Source organism: Oculina patagonica, chromosome 12 (genome assembly GCF_052425735.1).
Source record: "Oculina patagonica isolate OP01 chromosome 12, crgOcupat, whole genome shotgun sequence".
NCBI lineage: Eukaryota > Metazoa > Cnidaria > Anthozoa > Scleractinia > Oculinidae > Oculina > Oculina patagonica.
Window position 1 is genome coordinate 4,880,693 of NC_135769.1, and position 16,795 is coordinate 4,897,487.

The window sequence follows — 16,795 nt, forward strand, 5'->3', positions numbered from 1 at the left end:
AGTTCAGAGGCAGCTGTCCGACTACATAATGGACATCGATTTGTCAGGATTAAAATCTTCAGTATTTTCAAAAAAACAACTCTGAATTGCAAATATGAAAACACAACTAATCGCCTCAGCAGGGAACTGAACTCACACTATTGACATGTGCGCATTCTTTATATTTGTTGTTTTTCGTTATACGTATATAACTGGGTTTTTCACTTCTGTCAACACTAAATTAAAATAGAAAAAGTTTAATTGTACTTAGAATCAACTGAGCGCGCATTATTTCAAATGGTTTTGGGTTGATAACTCTTCTATAGTCTGTTGTTTGTTTTTAAGTCCTCGATTTATGTTTCCCGCTATGTTTTTGAGGATTTCCTCTTTTATCATCAGCTACTTATACGAAAACAATCAATAGACACAGAGATCTTTGCACACACGGTTTACATGTGCGCATTGATTCTTTTTTTATTGTTTTTATACAAACCAGGATTTCTATACTGTCAACACTAAATTAAAAAATGACAAATTCAACACGATCTCAACACTAAATTTAAAAATGACAAATTCAACACGATCTCTATGAAAAAGCGCGCATCGTTCAATTTCCGCAATTTTTACGCCGAATAATTTTCTTAGTTTCAGGTGTTGCTTAATTTTTGTCAGCCTCCGTTTCTTGCTAAGTATCGTGGGTTTCCAATCAGTCAACGAGTTTAAATTTAAATTCTCTCAGAGACCTTAGCGCGGATTCAATTTAGACGCATAACGTATAAATCTACAAAGATCTCCGGAGTTTTTCTTGGCTTCTGCTGTGTTTCCCTTCCTTAACCTCCCCCAAAAGAAGCAGATGGCTAAATCATTTTGGTTATATTTAGTTTACTGTGACAGCCTCGTGTTTCTTATCTACAAACCTCGTGGAAGGTTTAATGAACTTTTTCGGAGAGGCCGCAAGGTGTAAGATGGGCAAATAAATAGTGCTTAAATCTTTCTGTCATAATCATTGTGATTGTCCACAATCTGTCGTGACACGCAGTGCCAAGATTGATTTGCGGATTTGAGGCAATAAGGCAATAAAACCTCCTTACTTCACATTTTAACCTGAATCGAGAAACTCTTCAGCTTCAAACGAGAATCAATTTTTCAATCATTGTTTTCATTTCTCTCGTTTGAGTTGACCAACGAGGTTCCTCTTTTCTCGCACCTGCGGTAATTATCATCCGAAAGCCTTTTTTGCTGTCCGAGAGTGGGCACCCTATCGCTAAAAAAAAACATGCCAGGTTGAACGTTCAAAGCCCGCAATAAAAAACACATGAAGCGCTGAAAAAGGAAAGGAATTTAAACAGAAGATTCGAAGCAGCATTTTGCTTTAGTAAAAAATTGTGGATACATTGGAACACATAATCGATTTTGATCGCAAAATTATTTCAAATCCCGGATGCAAAAAACATTCAATAATTATCACACTACAAAGGTCTATCCAACATCTGTCGTGAGTGAAAAAAGCCTTTCTTGAGATCGATGGCGATAAAATTAATTAGATTTCGCCTCTCAATACTTTCGTTTAGATTTATCTCCAATAATTTTTCAACAAATGGCATGAAACTGCACCCACAGAACAAGAAATTAAACGCAATTTACGCGAGCAGTACGGAGCCAACACCCATCAAAAAGAAGACAAAGCAATAGAGCAAATTTATCGTCATTGACTGTCAAATTGGATTTAATGGAAATGTGGCATAACCTACGCAATCTCGTACACCTTGTAAGGAAGAAAACGGCAGCAGAACAACCATCAACTAATAGAAGATAATTTCCGTGTTATTGTGACGAGTGTAGTGAGGAAACTCGATGACTCCCACGATTTAATCAGTGAAATTGAGTACGAATGACCCAAGATAATTCTTTGTTAGCAGCTTTGGCCATTTCAGCTGTCAACAACGTAGAACAAACGTCTGCTCATCTCCCCCGCAACGCAGAGAAAAAAAAATATACTTTCAGCTGTGATTATCTGGCGCTAAATGATCATCACATTTGAAAAACCGGTCTCTAATGCGGGCGTACATGTACTGATGTAGCGTCTTTGGCTTCGAAGGGTATTCGACGAAAAATAGAGACAAATTGGTTTTCTTTTTGTTGAAAGGGTGAGGAATAGCTGCAGGGAATTCAGACACGACGAGGAGAAGCAGATTCAGTTTCACAAAGAGTGCACCGAGCCACAAGGGCCGCACCGATATGGCTGTAAAGGTACTAATTAATAACTTCTTATCTTCAAGGACTCCGATTCAACAGCTCATTTGTAATAGAGGCGTTGCAAATTGGTGCGGCTTATCTTGACTTACAGGAAACAGTATTTGCAATAGTAGAGAAAGGAGAGAAAATTGGATTTGAGAAAAACTGAAAATGACGATTAACCATTGCATGCCCAAACGCCAAACGACCCTGTCGCCGGTATAAACCCCCTTAAGTTTGGACTATAAAAAAGCAAAACTATTAACTAACTGTGCATTGGGAAATAATTTGGTAGGATCAGGCATAGAGAAATGAACTTATTTATTGCACAGCAGTTTTCCAAACGTCGAGGCATAATCGTTATTTTACGCAACTGCTCTCCATTTTGCGGAGGTCTTTATTTTGCCATTTCAGATACTTTGATATGAAGTTTGGTCTAGCATGTAGCGATAATTTTCTATATTTTGCACAAACAGTAATGATAAAATGTTGTTTAATGTTCTTTCACTTAATCTTTAAAAGGTATCATCTTTTTTCGCTTTAGAGTCGGAAAGCAAAACATTTTTTAATTATTATTTTCTAATGATGCCTTTTCGCTAAAAGACGTTATTCGTTTGTGTTTATTACGACATTTGCCAGACAGCTATTCAATTACTAATAAGATCTCCAACAAGGTTTGGATTGAATTTATGTTAATTTTTTAGCGAACTCGCTTGCTCTCTCTCTCTAGGTTTTATTTCTTTCGGTTTGGTTGGCCATGTCTATTAACGATAAAAAAAGCGTTTATAAATTTCATTTTCAGCGTCAATTTTAAGTGCTACCGGAGCTAGGCAAGAGAATTATTTGTAAAGAGTACTTCAACCTTAAAGGTTTAGTGTAATTTAAAATTATTTAGTCGCTTACAAATTTGAATTGCTGGAAGGCATTTAACCGGAGCTTTTTATAGGCAAGGAAATTATTTTAAAAGAGTACTTCAAATTTTTAATTGTAATTTGAAATTATTTAGTCGCTTACAAATTTGAATTGCTGGAAGGCATTTTGCCTTGACGGTTCCCGGCGAACTTCTCGAGGGATTTTAGTACCGTCATTTTGAGCGAAGCAGTTATAATAAACACCCTTGATTTAAAAATGTAAACGCAACCTAATTTGTTTGCTTTTTTCCGGCATGCTTACGTTTTGTTTCGTTCTATTACGTATCTTCATAATAGCAGCTAAATACAATTTTTTTATAACAACGTTTCGACCGAGGCTGAATGTTCTTAATTTTTTGGAAGATTTGAGCCTAAAATGGTCTTATTTTTTAACATTTTACATTGTAAAAACACAGTGGTATTGCAGTAAATTCATTCCTAACCGAAATGTACATGTACACGTCACTAATGACTAATGGCAATGTTGGTTACAGGTTGGATTTGAATAAAGATTGATCTATTTCCGGTACATATATTTGTCACTCACACTGAAAGAATAAATTCGTTCTTACCGAAATGTCAGCCTTGGCTACGTTCTTAGGATGTTCTTATATTTTGGCTTTTCTCAGCCTCGACGTTCATAAAAAGGTTCTTATATTTGTAAAAAGAAATGTGGTCGTTACGTTTATACATATGTATACTTTTATTTTTTGAATTTACCCATGTATTTTATGTCTGTGTACTTTTATAAGAAACAAAACAAAGGAATTTACACTGAATACAAAAGTGTATGTTTTAAAAAATGTATGAAGCCACTGAAAGGTGGGACGTTGCAAAAAAAAAAAAAAAAAAAATAGATAAAACAGAGGGCAAAGGAAGTTAACAAATATTGGTGTTCTTGTGTCAATATCTGCGAGTCAATTAAAAAAAATAGACTGCGATGTTTCTATGGGGTGATATTGGCGAGCCGGTCAACTGTCAAAGTGAGAGCTAGCACCATCGGCCCGACGTTTTCAAGTTCTAGGCCACTTTCTTTTTACCTCTCAGTGGCGACACCACATTTTAACAATTTTCATGTCTAGTACAGTACATTTTAGCAATGCCAGGCAACTATATATTAGTGGATTTCCAATTAATGCCAATACCTTTATTGGATTTTCAAGTAGCACTAAATCTCGGCGACACTGCCCCTTAACTAGCAAGAAAGAAAGGGGAGAACATGTCTCATTTCTTCTAAATATAAAGTTTACTTGAGGGAAATTTACTGTAGGGAATTAGATCCTAGTTAGTGCAGAATGCACCTTTTTTCGATCATGTAATAACTTTTCATTGAGAGGGTAACCAGTGCCAATTGATCAAATTACTAAAAGGTTTCATCCAACGTGCCTTTACCGTGTCTAAAGGCAACCATTAATCAATCTTAGCTTACGTTATGCTTATTGCTTCAATTAAGGAACTAAATCGCGCCATTTTGGGCGATTCGCTCCTATCTTCTTATTATTACAACCTAAAAAGAAAAATGTCATTAAACATTACTCAGCTGAAGAAATCTCAGCTAACTATGAACGAACCAAGGTACTTTCTAAATAATATAAACCACCATATGTTTTATTACAAATTGGCTCAAATGTTGTATTGTCCTTAACTCAATTCAATCCATGTGAATTTTGTCTAGTTCGGACCACCCGTGCGTCTTTAAAGGGACAGTTTCACCATGTTCTGGTGTTACTTGAAAATGCAATGAAGTTGTTGGTATTAATAAGAAGCCACAAATGGCTGACATTGCTAAAATTCACTGTACTAATCATGAAAATTGTTCAAAGGTGGTTTGGTACGGAAGGGGGGTGGCTACGGATGGATATGGCAGTAGTCTAAACCTTTGAAAACGTCTGTCAGACGTTTTCAAATTTAACGGTGTCCACTTGGAAAAAAATCGCTTATAAACCATTAATTCCATTAATTCACACCTTTTAGAATGGATTATGCCTTTCCTTGTTGTTCAAAGGCTTTTTTGTTGATCCGCTGGGTACACCCTCATAATTTTCTCATAGGTAACACCAAAACGTATAATAATTCCCGTAATACTGTTCCTTTAATAAGCTATCTAGTATTTCTACATGTTGTCTTCTTCTACAGTAGAAAACCAAATTTTTTAAAAGGGACTTCTGTACTTAACATCTTCAAGATCTATTCAAAGACTATTGCTACGTAGTTTTTCATACAAAGTCGAGCTCAAACGTGGTCCCTATAAATTCCTGAACAGAATAAATACCTTTCCTATCCACCGTAAAAAGTGGCACTTTTTTCGTAGAAAGAATCTTTACAACAATACCATATGTTCGTTTAGCTTGATTTTTGACGAAAAGTCCATTGTCGTTTTACTTTCGCCATATTTGGAACTTCGTTGACAGGTCGAATGACGCACGTGCAACCACGTTTTTCACGAGTCCCACTTAAAACACATCAAAGCTCAAAAAGGTCAAATAGCTGTTGACATACATGACTGTAAATTTTCTCACTAGTCTAAATACCTTCATTTTTTGTCTGCACGCGATGTTTTTTCGCTTAAAATAGCTCTCAATGTGCGTGGAAGCAGGCCATGCCTTATATCAAAACCCCTAAGATGATCCTTTTTCCAACGATGTTGAAGTGTTTGCGTTAAAACTTTTCCGGTGCAGAACGGTAAAAAGTGTATTTTTTATCCATTAACTCAAATTAACGTTTTGCCAAGAAAATACATTTGATAATTTTCTACATTCCCTGTTTTCAAATTAGTAGACACGATTCTTTCAACAGCTTTCTTATCACAGTTCTCGTCTGCACGCGAAGGTGTTCCTAAATTAATTTCCTTCTTGCTTCTCAATAGCTTTCATTTAACACTCTAGAGTTTCATCCACGGACTAAAAAGTTATAAAAAACATCAATTCAACAGAAGGAACCGTACCATATTAAGGGATTGCCCAATAGCTTTCATTTGAATGGCCACACACTAGCATTTCACCGACAGACTTAAAAGTTAGAAACACCTTAAACAGCATAATAATCAGTACCACATGAAAGTAATGGCTTCATTTGAATGGCCACACACTAGGGCTTCTTCAATTGCTCAGTCATAAAAGTTATAGATCACACAACAAAGTTTCATCCGCAGATTGAAAAGTTAGCATGCAATTAATTATTATCTCTGACTCGAGCTTTGACAATGCAAGTAAAAAGATCAGTCAGGTATACACTTGACTTGTCTTATAAAATCCGCCAGGATAATCTCTTTCACATTGATCATTTCTAAGTGCTCGAGTGTGGAACAAATTTAATGTGTTCCTTCTTTTCTTTTAAGTATACATTCTGTTTTACATTTCTCCTTTTTCGCATGGAGGGTGAAAAGATGGGTTAGGAATTTCGCAGAATTTCGTTCTTCGAGCTTTGCATGACTTTCGGTTTTAACCTTCAGTGCAGATGCAAACGATATGTCACATTTGTAGTGTTCAGTTGATAGCACGCCACTTCAAATAGCTTTTAAAAAAACCTAATGATTGACAACTAATAAGTAAGTCAATTAAATTTGCTCCATTTTCACTGCATTTGTAACCTGTAAATATGATTTTAAAAAAAGCATGCAAGAAGTGGAACAAACTATCACAAAAGAGAACTGTATTAGGGTCATGGATCAGAAGAGACTCATATTACGAGACGTAGTCCATCCGAAAAACGGCATTACACGCAGAGAAAAAGGAATTGATTCCAATAATGACACAAAGTGCATTTGCAAGCATACGTAACATATTGACACTTAAAGGAAAAGCTTGTAGTCAGCGTTTTTGTAGTGTCAAACACTTTTGTAATCAAATTTTTAACTAAGATATACCGTAACTTTTCTCAAAACTTGTCTTTACTCGTCTTAGACCTTATATCACGGAGAACTTGATGTAAAGCTTCATATATGGAAATGTCACTTACATGTCCAAAGTAGATTGTGCAAATCAGTTAATCGAGATATCGTTAAGACAGCATTCCAAATGTCAGCTTTAAACGTATCAGCTCAGTGAGATTTGGTTGTTTTAATTTGGATATAAAGTGTCACCTTTTTGTTATCTGAATAATTCTAAGATTGTACGAGAGAAAACATTTTAAGGAAACGTGATCTTGAGGCCTTCCTTTTGATAAGAGTTTGAAGTCTACTCTTGGACGAAATCACGAAACAACGTTTACGACTCGAGTGATCTTTTCTTTAAAATAAACCAGAGCAGCAAACAAAGCCATTCTTGTGCCTCAGATTTGTACTGAAATTACCAAAAAAGACATCATGGTTTATACAGCAAAGTCCACTACATTTTAAAGATGGCAAACATATTTTGAGGTTATTGACTTTTGGGGAACATTATCTGAAATTGACACACTCATACGACGAGAGAAACTGCAGAATTTCAATGTTATCAAAATTGTGGCCTTTGCAGCTAAAGTGACAAACATATTCAGATAATGGATAACATTTTCACATCTTGACAGCCTCATGGAAGAGAGAAGTCCGTTTGCTCGGTTATTCGAACAATTGCGACCAAAAAGTGGCGAAAAATACCTGCAAAATGTATTCTTTAGGGCACAATTTTTTAGATAGTTTTGAAACTTTTTAAGAGAAAAGTCGACGATTTTACAAGGAAAGGTCATAGAAAATGCATGTGTCTGAACTACGCCGGAAATTGGGAAAAGGAAGTTTGCAGGTTAGGTAAACAGTGGATAAAAATACACCTCGTTCTCGACGGGAAATTTTGAAAAATCCCACGAAAATTCCTTGAGAAGTTACAGGTTTTGTTTCATGACTCATTAACAATTTAGTCTGTCATTTTGCCAAACTTCACCAATTAAAAAACATTACCAAACTTAAAGAGCCTGACAAAGTGGGATTGCATGTTGATATCACATAACCGCCTGAAACCATGAAATGGACATCATGAAATGATTACTTGCATTCCAAAGTGCCCCGTTTAACTGACGGATCTGCTAGTTTGAAGCGTAATTGGAATAACTGTGACCAAGGATCTAACAGATAACAGAATCGCGAAGACAACTTCCATGCCGCACCTAATTCACTCCTACAGTCGATAAACGAACAGGAATTTTGTTTCAAAAGGTGACAACAGCCTACTGTTAGCAAGCTTGCAGAGTTTGAAGGTTGTCCCACTGCAAACACGCAAGAAGGAGGCGGATTTATTTGTAGTATACAAACTGACTGATTGCTATTTCCTAGCGGAGAAGGGATAGGAGGTCAACAGTTCAAAAATCTGTGGTCGTGTTTATCCCAGATAAATGTCCAAATAGCAAACCGGAGAATTTACGGGAAGTGACGGGAAGATGTGAAAGATATAAATTAATAGCTTGGGTAAAAACAGCGAAAAGAATCAAATCCACTTATAACTTAACAAGAACCCGCAATCATGGCAAACGACGCCTTTAAGGTGAGAGTGCCTAATTGTCATCCTTTTAGATAATTAATTGTCATTTATTTTCAAGTGCATAAAGTAGTTTGTTGTTTCTAGTAATTCAAAAAGGAATGTTCTTGTGCTGATTGCAAATATTCGTCCACGTTTTTAAGATAAACAAGAAGGTTTATGTTTTCTGTTCAGTTTTATAAATACATGCCTCGTAGAAAACAGTTTGCCACCCAGAATGCATATAAGTTAATTGAGTTATCGTTGCTTTTTTAAAAAAAGATCACAAAAATGGACTTCCTTATTAACATTTTGGGAAATATAATTCGTGACACAGGCAAGTCAGCATGGTGGAAACCGGAACCATTCATTTCTATTGATTTCTTTTTTGCAATTAATTGTCAGCCAAATACTCTTATTAAATGCTATATATCAACTTAAATCATTATTTTCAACGAGCCATCAAAAGACAGGGAAATCTTGCCAACTCGAGTGATTTTCGTGTCCAGTAGACCGACTTCATAGTACTTATATTCTTGTGATAAACAAACAAACATGACTAAAATCTAACTTCATTTAGCCTCTTTAAATCTCGCTATTTTGCTACAAGTCTTCTAGCACATTTTATAGTATGACGGTTCCTCGCACGGAAAATGCAAGGATATCATCAACAATTTTCTAAAATTGCTTTCTCAGTTCTGACTAATTATAAAATTTGCTTTTTTAGTTGATAAGTCGCACATTTAAACTAAAAATAGAAACGTAAATATCTTGTAACACGTAGATAGATAAAATGCTATAGATAATAAGGAAGCACGAATTTAGGCCACAACATCATGCAAACAACAAGTCACTGAAGGAGCTCTACCAAGCAATTTAAAAGCGTGCAGATTTACCTTCAAATTATTGGCAACAACAAAATAATAGATGTCATTATGAAACTAAGTGTGGTTAATTCTTGGAAAGATTAAAGCACTATTACATAACCAACGTGATTTATTTTCTTTCTTAGTTGCAACAAAATTTATTTTGAAACATGCTTTCAACGATATCAGTGCTGTTAAAGCTTAGTCCTATTTACGGCACATCAAGATTTATCTGTACCTTTGTCTTAATTTTCTTCAATCTTAATCCGTTTGGGTTTTCTTGTACCACAGGAAATTATTATTTTAAGGTTTCCGTCCATTTAGAGATAGGTATGTAATTTCTCCTTAGCAAGTCCATATTTTACTGTAGAAACAGGCAAGGAGAATTGAGATTCTGTAGGACCGGGCGAAGAACTTAACGGCACTAAGAACTTTGAGTTATCAGCAGTTTTTTTCTTAGTACAAATAATTTACACGTGCATTATAGACATTTCTTACCCGTCTTCTGCAAAAAAACAACTAAGAATGACTTAACTCGAGGAGTTTCTGGAGCACTTGAACGAGATGAAACATTTTCGATGTTTTTAATTGGATGTGAACATTGTCTTCATCGGACTTCAAGAGGCAAGCTGCTGAATGTAGCGAGATAATTAAGTGCGCGGTGGTCTATTGCCTTTTAGCATTAACGTCCTAGGCATTAATTTTCACGAAGCTATGAAGATTTCCGAAAAGTGTCGTTAAAAGTCACATATGTATTGGCAATCCTAAAATTGGAAAAATGTCCTATCTAAGAGCAGTGAAGATAAGGATACCCTTTTGAAATGTTGACAAATAACAATTAACCTCGCCAAGCTCATTACAATTATTTTCTCCAAATGGAATGCCAAGATTTAGCTAAAACATAGCACCATTGGCCGATCTAATTCAAAACATCTTCTCGTCTTGTTTCGTGATTTTTCTCACGTTTTCGGGACCGCCCCGACGCCTCGTCTACTGACCCAAACCCACAGCTTGTCTGACGACGTCAACATTTCCTCATCAAAACAATTATTCCATAATTAAAGTAGCGCGCGAAGGCTTCCTCATTTCTCACGTTTTGCACGCAAAGAGTGAATTTCGGGTAACGTTAAAGTTGCGTTTCTAATGCTGCTAAGTTGCGTGTCCCAGTAATAAAAATGCCAAAAAGCGACAATAATTTTGGGGAAACAACAGTGATTTAGGTTAAGGGAGTATAATATTAGTTTACGTCTAATCTCTTAGAGATGGCCTCGAGTCAGCAATTTATTAACAGCAGATTTTATTAGAAAGACAATCTGTTGTGGCAAATTAAAACAAGCAGGATGTTTCGTATTGATGGCGATCTTTTACAGATAGAAAGGGTCATAAGTTTTTTACATTAAGGAACAAACAAAATAAAGAGATCACCCACAAGCAGTGCACCCTTAAGAATGGATTGCTTTTATCAAGGAGTGGTCAGGATATTTGTGGACTTCTGTGTTTTGTTATTTTGCAGTGCATGCATATGTTTCCTCTGAGAGTATTCCACGTTAAGACCCATTCCGACCATGATCGAACCGATAGAACCGAGTTCCTGTTCCTTTCAGTGCCATGCCAGAGTTAATGATGATTTTATCACGCTGTAGCTTTCCGCCTAATCTTGCCACCGCAATTTGTTATCAATCAGGCACAGTCCGCAACGAGCACCTCACGAAATTCGACCAATTCTACACGGAAATTGCTTGCTAACCTCAAATTCTGTATTCTTTTGTGTCGATTAGGAAACAACTTTCATGTCTTTTTGCCGTCTTTATTTATTTCATTCTGGCGATTAGGGAACTCAGTTCATATGCGGCTTACGTGGCTTGGGGCTGATAAACTTTTTGATCTAAGCCAAAACTTCTCTTAAAAGTGGTTATAGAAAGTGCAAAGTCAAGAGAATTTCATTGTTGGCCGTGAGATAATCTGAAAATGCCAGGCTTACGATACATGCATTTGTTCGTGTGTATGTAAGGTACACTGTCGCAGCGCTCTTTGACAAAGGAAGCTTTAGCAAACCACAACGGCAAAGGCAAAGGCAAATGAATCGCCAATAGGGGTTTGAAAAATAAGCAGAATAGTGTCGCTTCACGTGCGTTTAATACACATCTTAGTACATTAAACAACAACGTCATATACAACAACAACAACAACAACAACAACAACAACAACGTGAAATGACCAAATTCTACTTGTTTTTGGCCGTGGACTGTACTTGTCCTACGACGGCTTTTTTTGTTTCTATTAGAATTAACACCATTTATATTCAGCTGAAGGGTAGTTTGCTGGGACACCAAAAGTGCATCGAATAGATCTAGATAATTTTTTTTCTAACCCGGCCAGATATTGCTTTCATGAAATAATTTCCTTCTTAATCGTGAACTGAGTACCCATCTTGTTAAAACTGAAAGTTAACGGCATAATAGGAAATAAATTATCTTTAAGCTGCCTTATCACGGTTTTGTGGTTGATGCTGTCTTTTTACAATAGATTGCCTGCCTGCTTAGCTGGTGGTCTTTGCGACCCCCGCGTGCCGCGGGTCAGACCGCCAGCTAGACGGCTAGATCCAGTAGATTGCTTATCACATGTTCCTTCCTCTCTCTCCCTCTCTATTTTTACAGCTATGGTTGCTCCTATTGATAGGCCTGTTTGTGGTAACGTTAAGACCAGCCGGTGGAGCGACCACGTTTTCCTTTCTCAGAAAAAGACCCGACAAAGACTGCCAACCCGTCAAACGTGACTTGCTCAGACAACGGCTAGGCCCCGCCTACAATCAACGTTACATGGCCATGGACGACACAGACCTTCACCACAAAACCAACCAATTACTGCCTCAGGATAGAGCCCACGTGACCAGACGGAACATAACCAAGAGATCAATGAGCGTCGATCAGATTACCGACCCAGCTCCCTGGACGTGCCAGACGAGTAACTTTTGGGAAGACTTGGGCCCGACATTTTTCCCTCGTCACGTGAGATCAGTCACGTGTTCGAGTAACACGTGTTGGTTTAAGCACTTCCGATGTCGACCGAAGTTTTACACAATCAAAGTGTTGAAGAAGAAACTGGGCGAGTGTCTAAGAGTGTACTCCTTCACAGGGAGCCCACGATTCCAGGACTTTTGGGAAGAAGTTGATTATAAAATTACTGTAGACTGCGAGTGCGGTCATTGATGTTCATTTTCAGTTGTAGATACTAAATTAACTTATCCTGTTTATGAGATGATAAATTATTAAACATTTTATTGAACTCATTCAAATGTGCTGATCGCCTGTCTTTTCCCTTCGACTTCATTTAAACTGACTGAAGAAATGTTGAAATGTTAGCAATAGTTTTTGCTACTTTTTTCTGTATTACCTTATTGTTACTTATTTTCGCGGGACTTAATTTTCGCGATTTTCAAAAAATCGCGAAATTAAAGACCCGCGAAAATTAATTCTAAACGATTTCTATTGTATTTTTTATGCTAATTACGTATTTTTGGCCAAATCGCGAAAATTAAGTGTCGCGAAATATTCCTGTTCCATTTTCGCGAAATTAAGTACCCGCGAAAATAAGTAACAATAAGGTAGTCCATGAATTCACACTCGCTTAACTGTGTCACGGCTTAGTTAATTTTTTTTGAAGGTTTGAAATTACCTTATCTATGTATCTAAATGACAAAACCATAGCTTCATTACAACCGAATATGTCTTCCGGGCGTTATAATTTAAAGTTACAAGCAAACTAAATTAACTTTCAAAACTTGTTGTTACAGAGCGTAGTCTGATTGCGCACAAATACCGTTAGTTAACTTTTTACATCACGAATTTAAAGAGAAAACGAAATGCAAACACTGGTTGACCCTGATTGGCTACGCATAGCACCTTTGAAAAGAAAGGGAAGGTTGGTTTATATGGATAGTACAACAATTTCCCTGCTTACAAGCAGGAGGGTAACCTAGTGCTAGGGTTACCCAGCAAGAGGGTTAGAAGATAGCAAAAATTCGCAGGTAGGGTAACCCTACTACCCGGGGAGATATTATCGGGGTGTCGCGTGTCGGGGTAAAAGCGGGGTACACAATTTTGGGGGAAATGTGGGGAAAAAGGGAAAAAAAATTTTTTTTTTTTTAAATTTTAAAAAAAAAATAAAAAAAAGTCAACTTACACCGGTTACGCTTCAGTTAACCTTGTAAAATGTTGTCGTAAGGAGCTGTTATTGGAAAATAATTCCGTTCCAGTGCAAAAATACGACAAATTGTGAATAAACATGATGTTTCTTGGTCACAATTCGCTGTTTTTGTCGGTATTTTTAAACATATTTAACTTCTTGGAGCCAAAATAAAGTTGTCCCGGGTAGGCGAGTTATCCCTAGCAGAGCGTTTACAAGGCGCTAGGGTTTTCCTGGCGCTAGGGTAACCCTAGCTGCCTTGTAAACAACGTCGATGAAAAAAAGAAGAAATGTGAGAGCGCTAGGGTAACCCTCCTGCTAGGGTAACCCCTATAGCGCCTTGTACACGCTCTGCTAGCTGCTAGGCATTACTCGCCTATCCGGGACAACTTTATTTTGGCTCCAAGAAGCTAAATATGTTTAAAATACCGACAAAAACAGCGAATTGTGACCAAGAAACATCGTGTTCATTCACAATTTGTCGTATTTTTGTAAATTGTAAATATGACATAATTCAACCTTTTAGGTTGCGAAGTTGTATTAATAAACTATCTATCTATCTATCTTTTGCACTGGAACGAAGTTATTTTCCAATAACAGCTTCTTACGACAAAATGTTACAAGGTTAACTGAAGCGTAACTGGTGTAGGTTGACCCGGGTAGTAGGGTTACCCTGCCTGCGAATTTTTGCTTGTAAACCCGGACTATCTTCTAACCCTCTTGCTAGGGTAACCCTAGCACTAGGGTTACCCTACCTGCTTGTAAACAGGCCCTAAGTCTCTATCGACTTAAATTTGATAGTTTACTCAGACCATATCGCCACTTTCGGACAAGTTTGAAAATGGAGTTCTCCCCGATAACTTGTCGGGTAGCAGCTCTCGCTAGGTCTTACATGAATGGCTCGCTACTCTTTGAGAGAACAATAGAACAAACAACAACAATACTTCTAGCCCCCAAAACTGACTTGACGTGACATGGTACGTGACGTTTTGCATGTGTTAACCGCACTGAAACCGTTGAAGCGTTTGAATGAACTCACATGAATTAAGGAATGACTCTTGTATTTATGTGATGTTTTGGTCATTTCTGCTATATGCGGTCCTTTTCTTAAACACTTGGCTTCTAATAGTGTGTTTAGATGGGAAATCAAACTTTCTGATGATTGGCTCAGCTTTAAGTGGTCACGTGACTGACCACGCCCTAAAATGTATGTATCATGACCAGTTAAGTTACGAGATGTAAACGTACTAGCAATCTATCGGTTTTTCTCTCAAAACCTTTACTTCACCTTGCCGTAAGTCGTTCTAAACGGGGATTCTGAAAAACGTTTAATGTTTCTTCGTTATTTCTTATTTTTACCTAGTCCCAGTCCCTCTCCAAAGGAAAGACGTTGTAATTAAGACAAAATAAATAAATTTGTAAATCCCCGTTTAGATCACTAAACTTGGTGGTAACAGCCATTCGTAGAAATCAAAATTAGTCAATCATTATATCTGCAAGTTCTCGTAAATTTGGATTGAAATTTATATCAACAATTGGGTGTAGTATGTCACGTGACCAAGCAGCAAAGTTCATTAATCCAAAAAATGAAATATTTTATAAAAATACTTCATCCTATGCAATTTTTTAAGCGGTAGCTCCAATATATTTTAAATTAGACCACCCCCTCCAAAAATTAGTGGGACTCTTTCCTTAATTCAGTTGAGAATCGTCAAAAATATTATAGCATTCTTCAACTGCAGTAAAATGCAACTTGGAACCCCCCAAAATCTGGTGGTTTTTAAGTTTGCCCGAAAATTTGAACGCACTAAATTTGTCACAGCAACAAAAACACACTCTGCCACCCCTCCTACCCAACAGACTTTTTTACCACCCAGATTTTGGGTGGTCATGTGACCAGCCGCAACCAGGGCCTCTGTCCTCAACGAGGAGAAAGAGCCTGGGATCAAGGTTGCATCACTAAGGGTGCGTTCCATTGACCTTGTTCCGGAATGCGAATAAATGGAATAACCAAAATGTCCGATCGATTGCAGAAGTCGCTATTCCTATTCCAGAATAAACGGAATCAGAGCCCATTACTGTCATTACTACGGAATGTGTTCCAAGCATTCTGCTCTGGGGAACAGAATACTCGGAATTAACCGAAATAATGACGTTATTTTACATCTTCCGCTGGAATCAAACGTGTCGTCGAGTTGGCTAAAGTGCGTTGAGAAAAACAGTGACATTTTGTGGAGCAGAGAAAATACTCTTACTTTCTATTTTGCAACACAGGGAGCTGTTTAGAGGGAGAATCATAAGAAAAGCGTGTAGGAGGTAATAATAATGAAAATCGCGCAGAAAATCTAAACTCTGTTTCGCGCACGACCTGAGCAGGTTGAAGGAAAATGGAAAACTTTTAGACACATTTAGAAAGTGCTGTGACCACAACTGTTGAAACTGTTTAAGAGGAATGGCCCTTCTACCAATAGCCCTTGCTAAGATCTACTGCCATGAACCGCGCAAAAGATCTTTGTATTTAGGAGGCACCGTCTTTAATCGAGCCTATCAGTGGGAGGGAGAACTAATTCGTAGATTTGCAACACGATGTAGCAACTAAGGCGAATCTGCACTAGCATCGACAAAAACATTAGCTTTGGCAGGTTTTAAGGCTTTTCAATGATATTACACAAGCCCTAGCTGGACGGGCAGGATTGCCAACCATTTGCGTCACACATATCTCACCTATTCCGTGGTTAACTACGTGGTTAGTTCAGTTTAATTAGGCTTGTTTCTTAAAATAAAAAAAAATATGATTCCACGGGACATATTCTAGCCTCCTACGCAAACTTATTTTGGGCTTGTGCGCGACAAACACAAAAAGCATTTGCGTAGGAGTCTCATGATCAGTTGACCTGAAGTGGGAACAATTGCGTCTATTTGCGACTCCCTTTGGCTAGGACTTGCGTGCACTTGGGTTGACTTGCGACGACTTGCGTTCACTTTGGTCTTGATCAAATTTGCGCGCAAATCAGCGCAAGTTTTCTTACCATTTGGCCACCCAACGCAAGTCTCGCTGCTTACCGTCAAATACTGAATTGCAGCGCACGTTGCAGCATTGAAATGGCCTTTTGACAACTTGCGTTTAATTGCGAGTAGTCCGAGTAGACGTACAATTCCGTTACGCCACCCAACGCACGTCTGTATGCAAGTT

The 16,795-nt window shown here is 37.5% G+C and overlaps 2 protein-coding genes across 3 annotated transcripts in view; both read left to right on the top strand.

Annotated features, from left to right (window-relative positions):
- The window catches only part of LOC144631810 (elongator complex protein 4-like), a 53,263-nt gene extending 51,102 nt beyond the window's left edge, over nt 1-2,161 (top strand). The window contains exon 11 of the mRNA XM_078490376.1: nt 2,126-2,161. The gene's annotated coding sequence lies outside the window, so the exon portion shown is untranslated. The remainder of the gene's footprint in view (nt 1-2,125) is intronic.
- On the top strand, nt 1,291-12,712 carry LOC144631867 (protein trunk-like). Of its 2 annotated transcripts, none has more exons than XM_078490453.1 (2): nt 1,291-2,229; nt 12,075-12,710. In XM_078490453.1, the coding sequence occupies exons 1-2, from the start codon at nt 2,218-2,220 to the stop codon at nt 12,624-12,626; spliced, it is 564 nt and encodes a 187-aa protein (XP_078346579.1). In that variant the 5' UTR covers nt 1,291-2,217; the 3' UTR covers nt 12,627-12,710. The 2 variants fall into 2 exon arrangements, with proteins under 2 accessions (XP_078346579.1, XP_078346578.1); XM_078490452.1 differs by lacking the exon at nt 1,291-2,229 and adding an exon at nt 8,085-8,578 and having other exon boundaries at nt 12,075-12,712.
- The last annotated feature ends 4,083 nt before the right edge of the window (nt 12,713-16,795 follow it).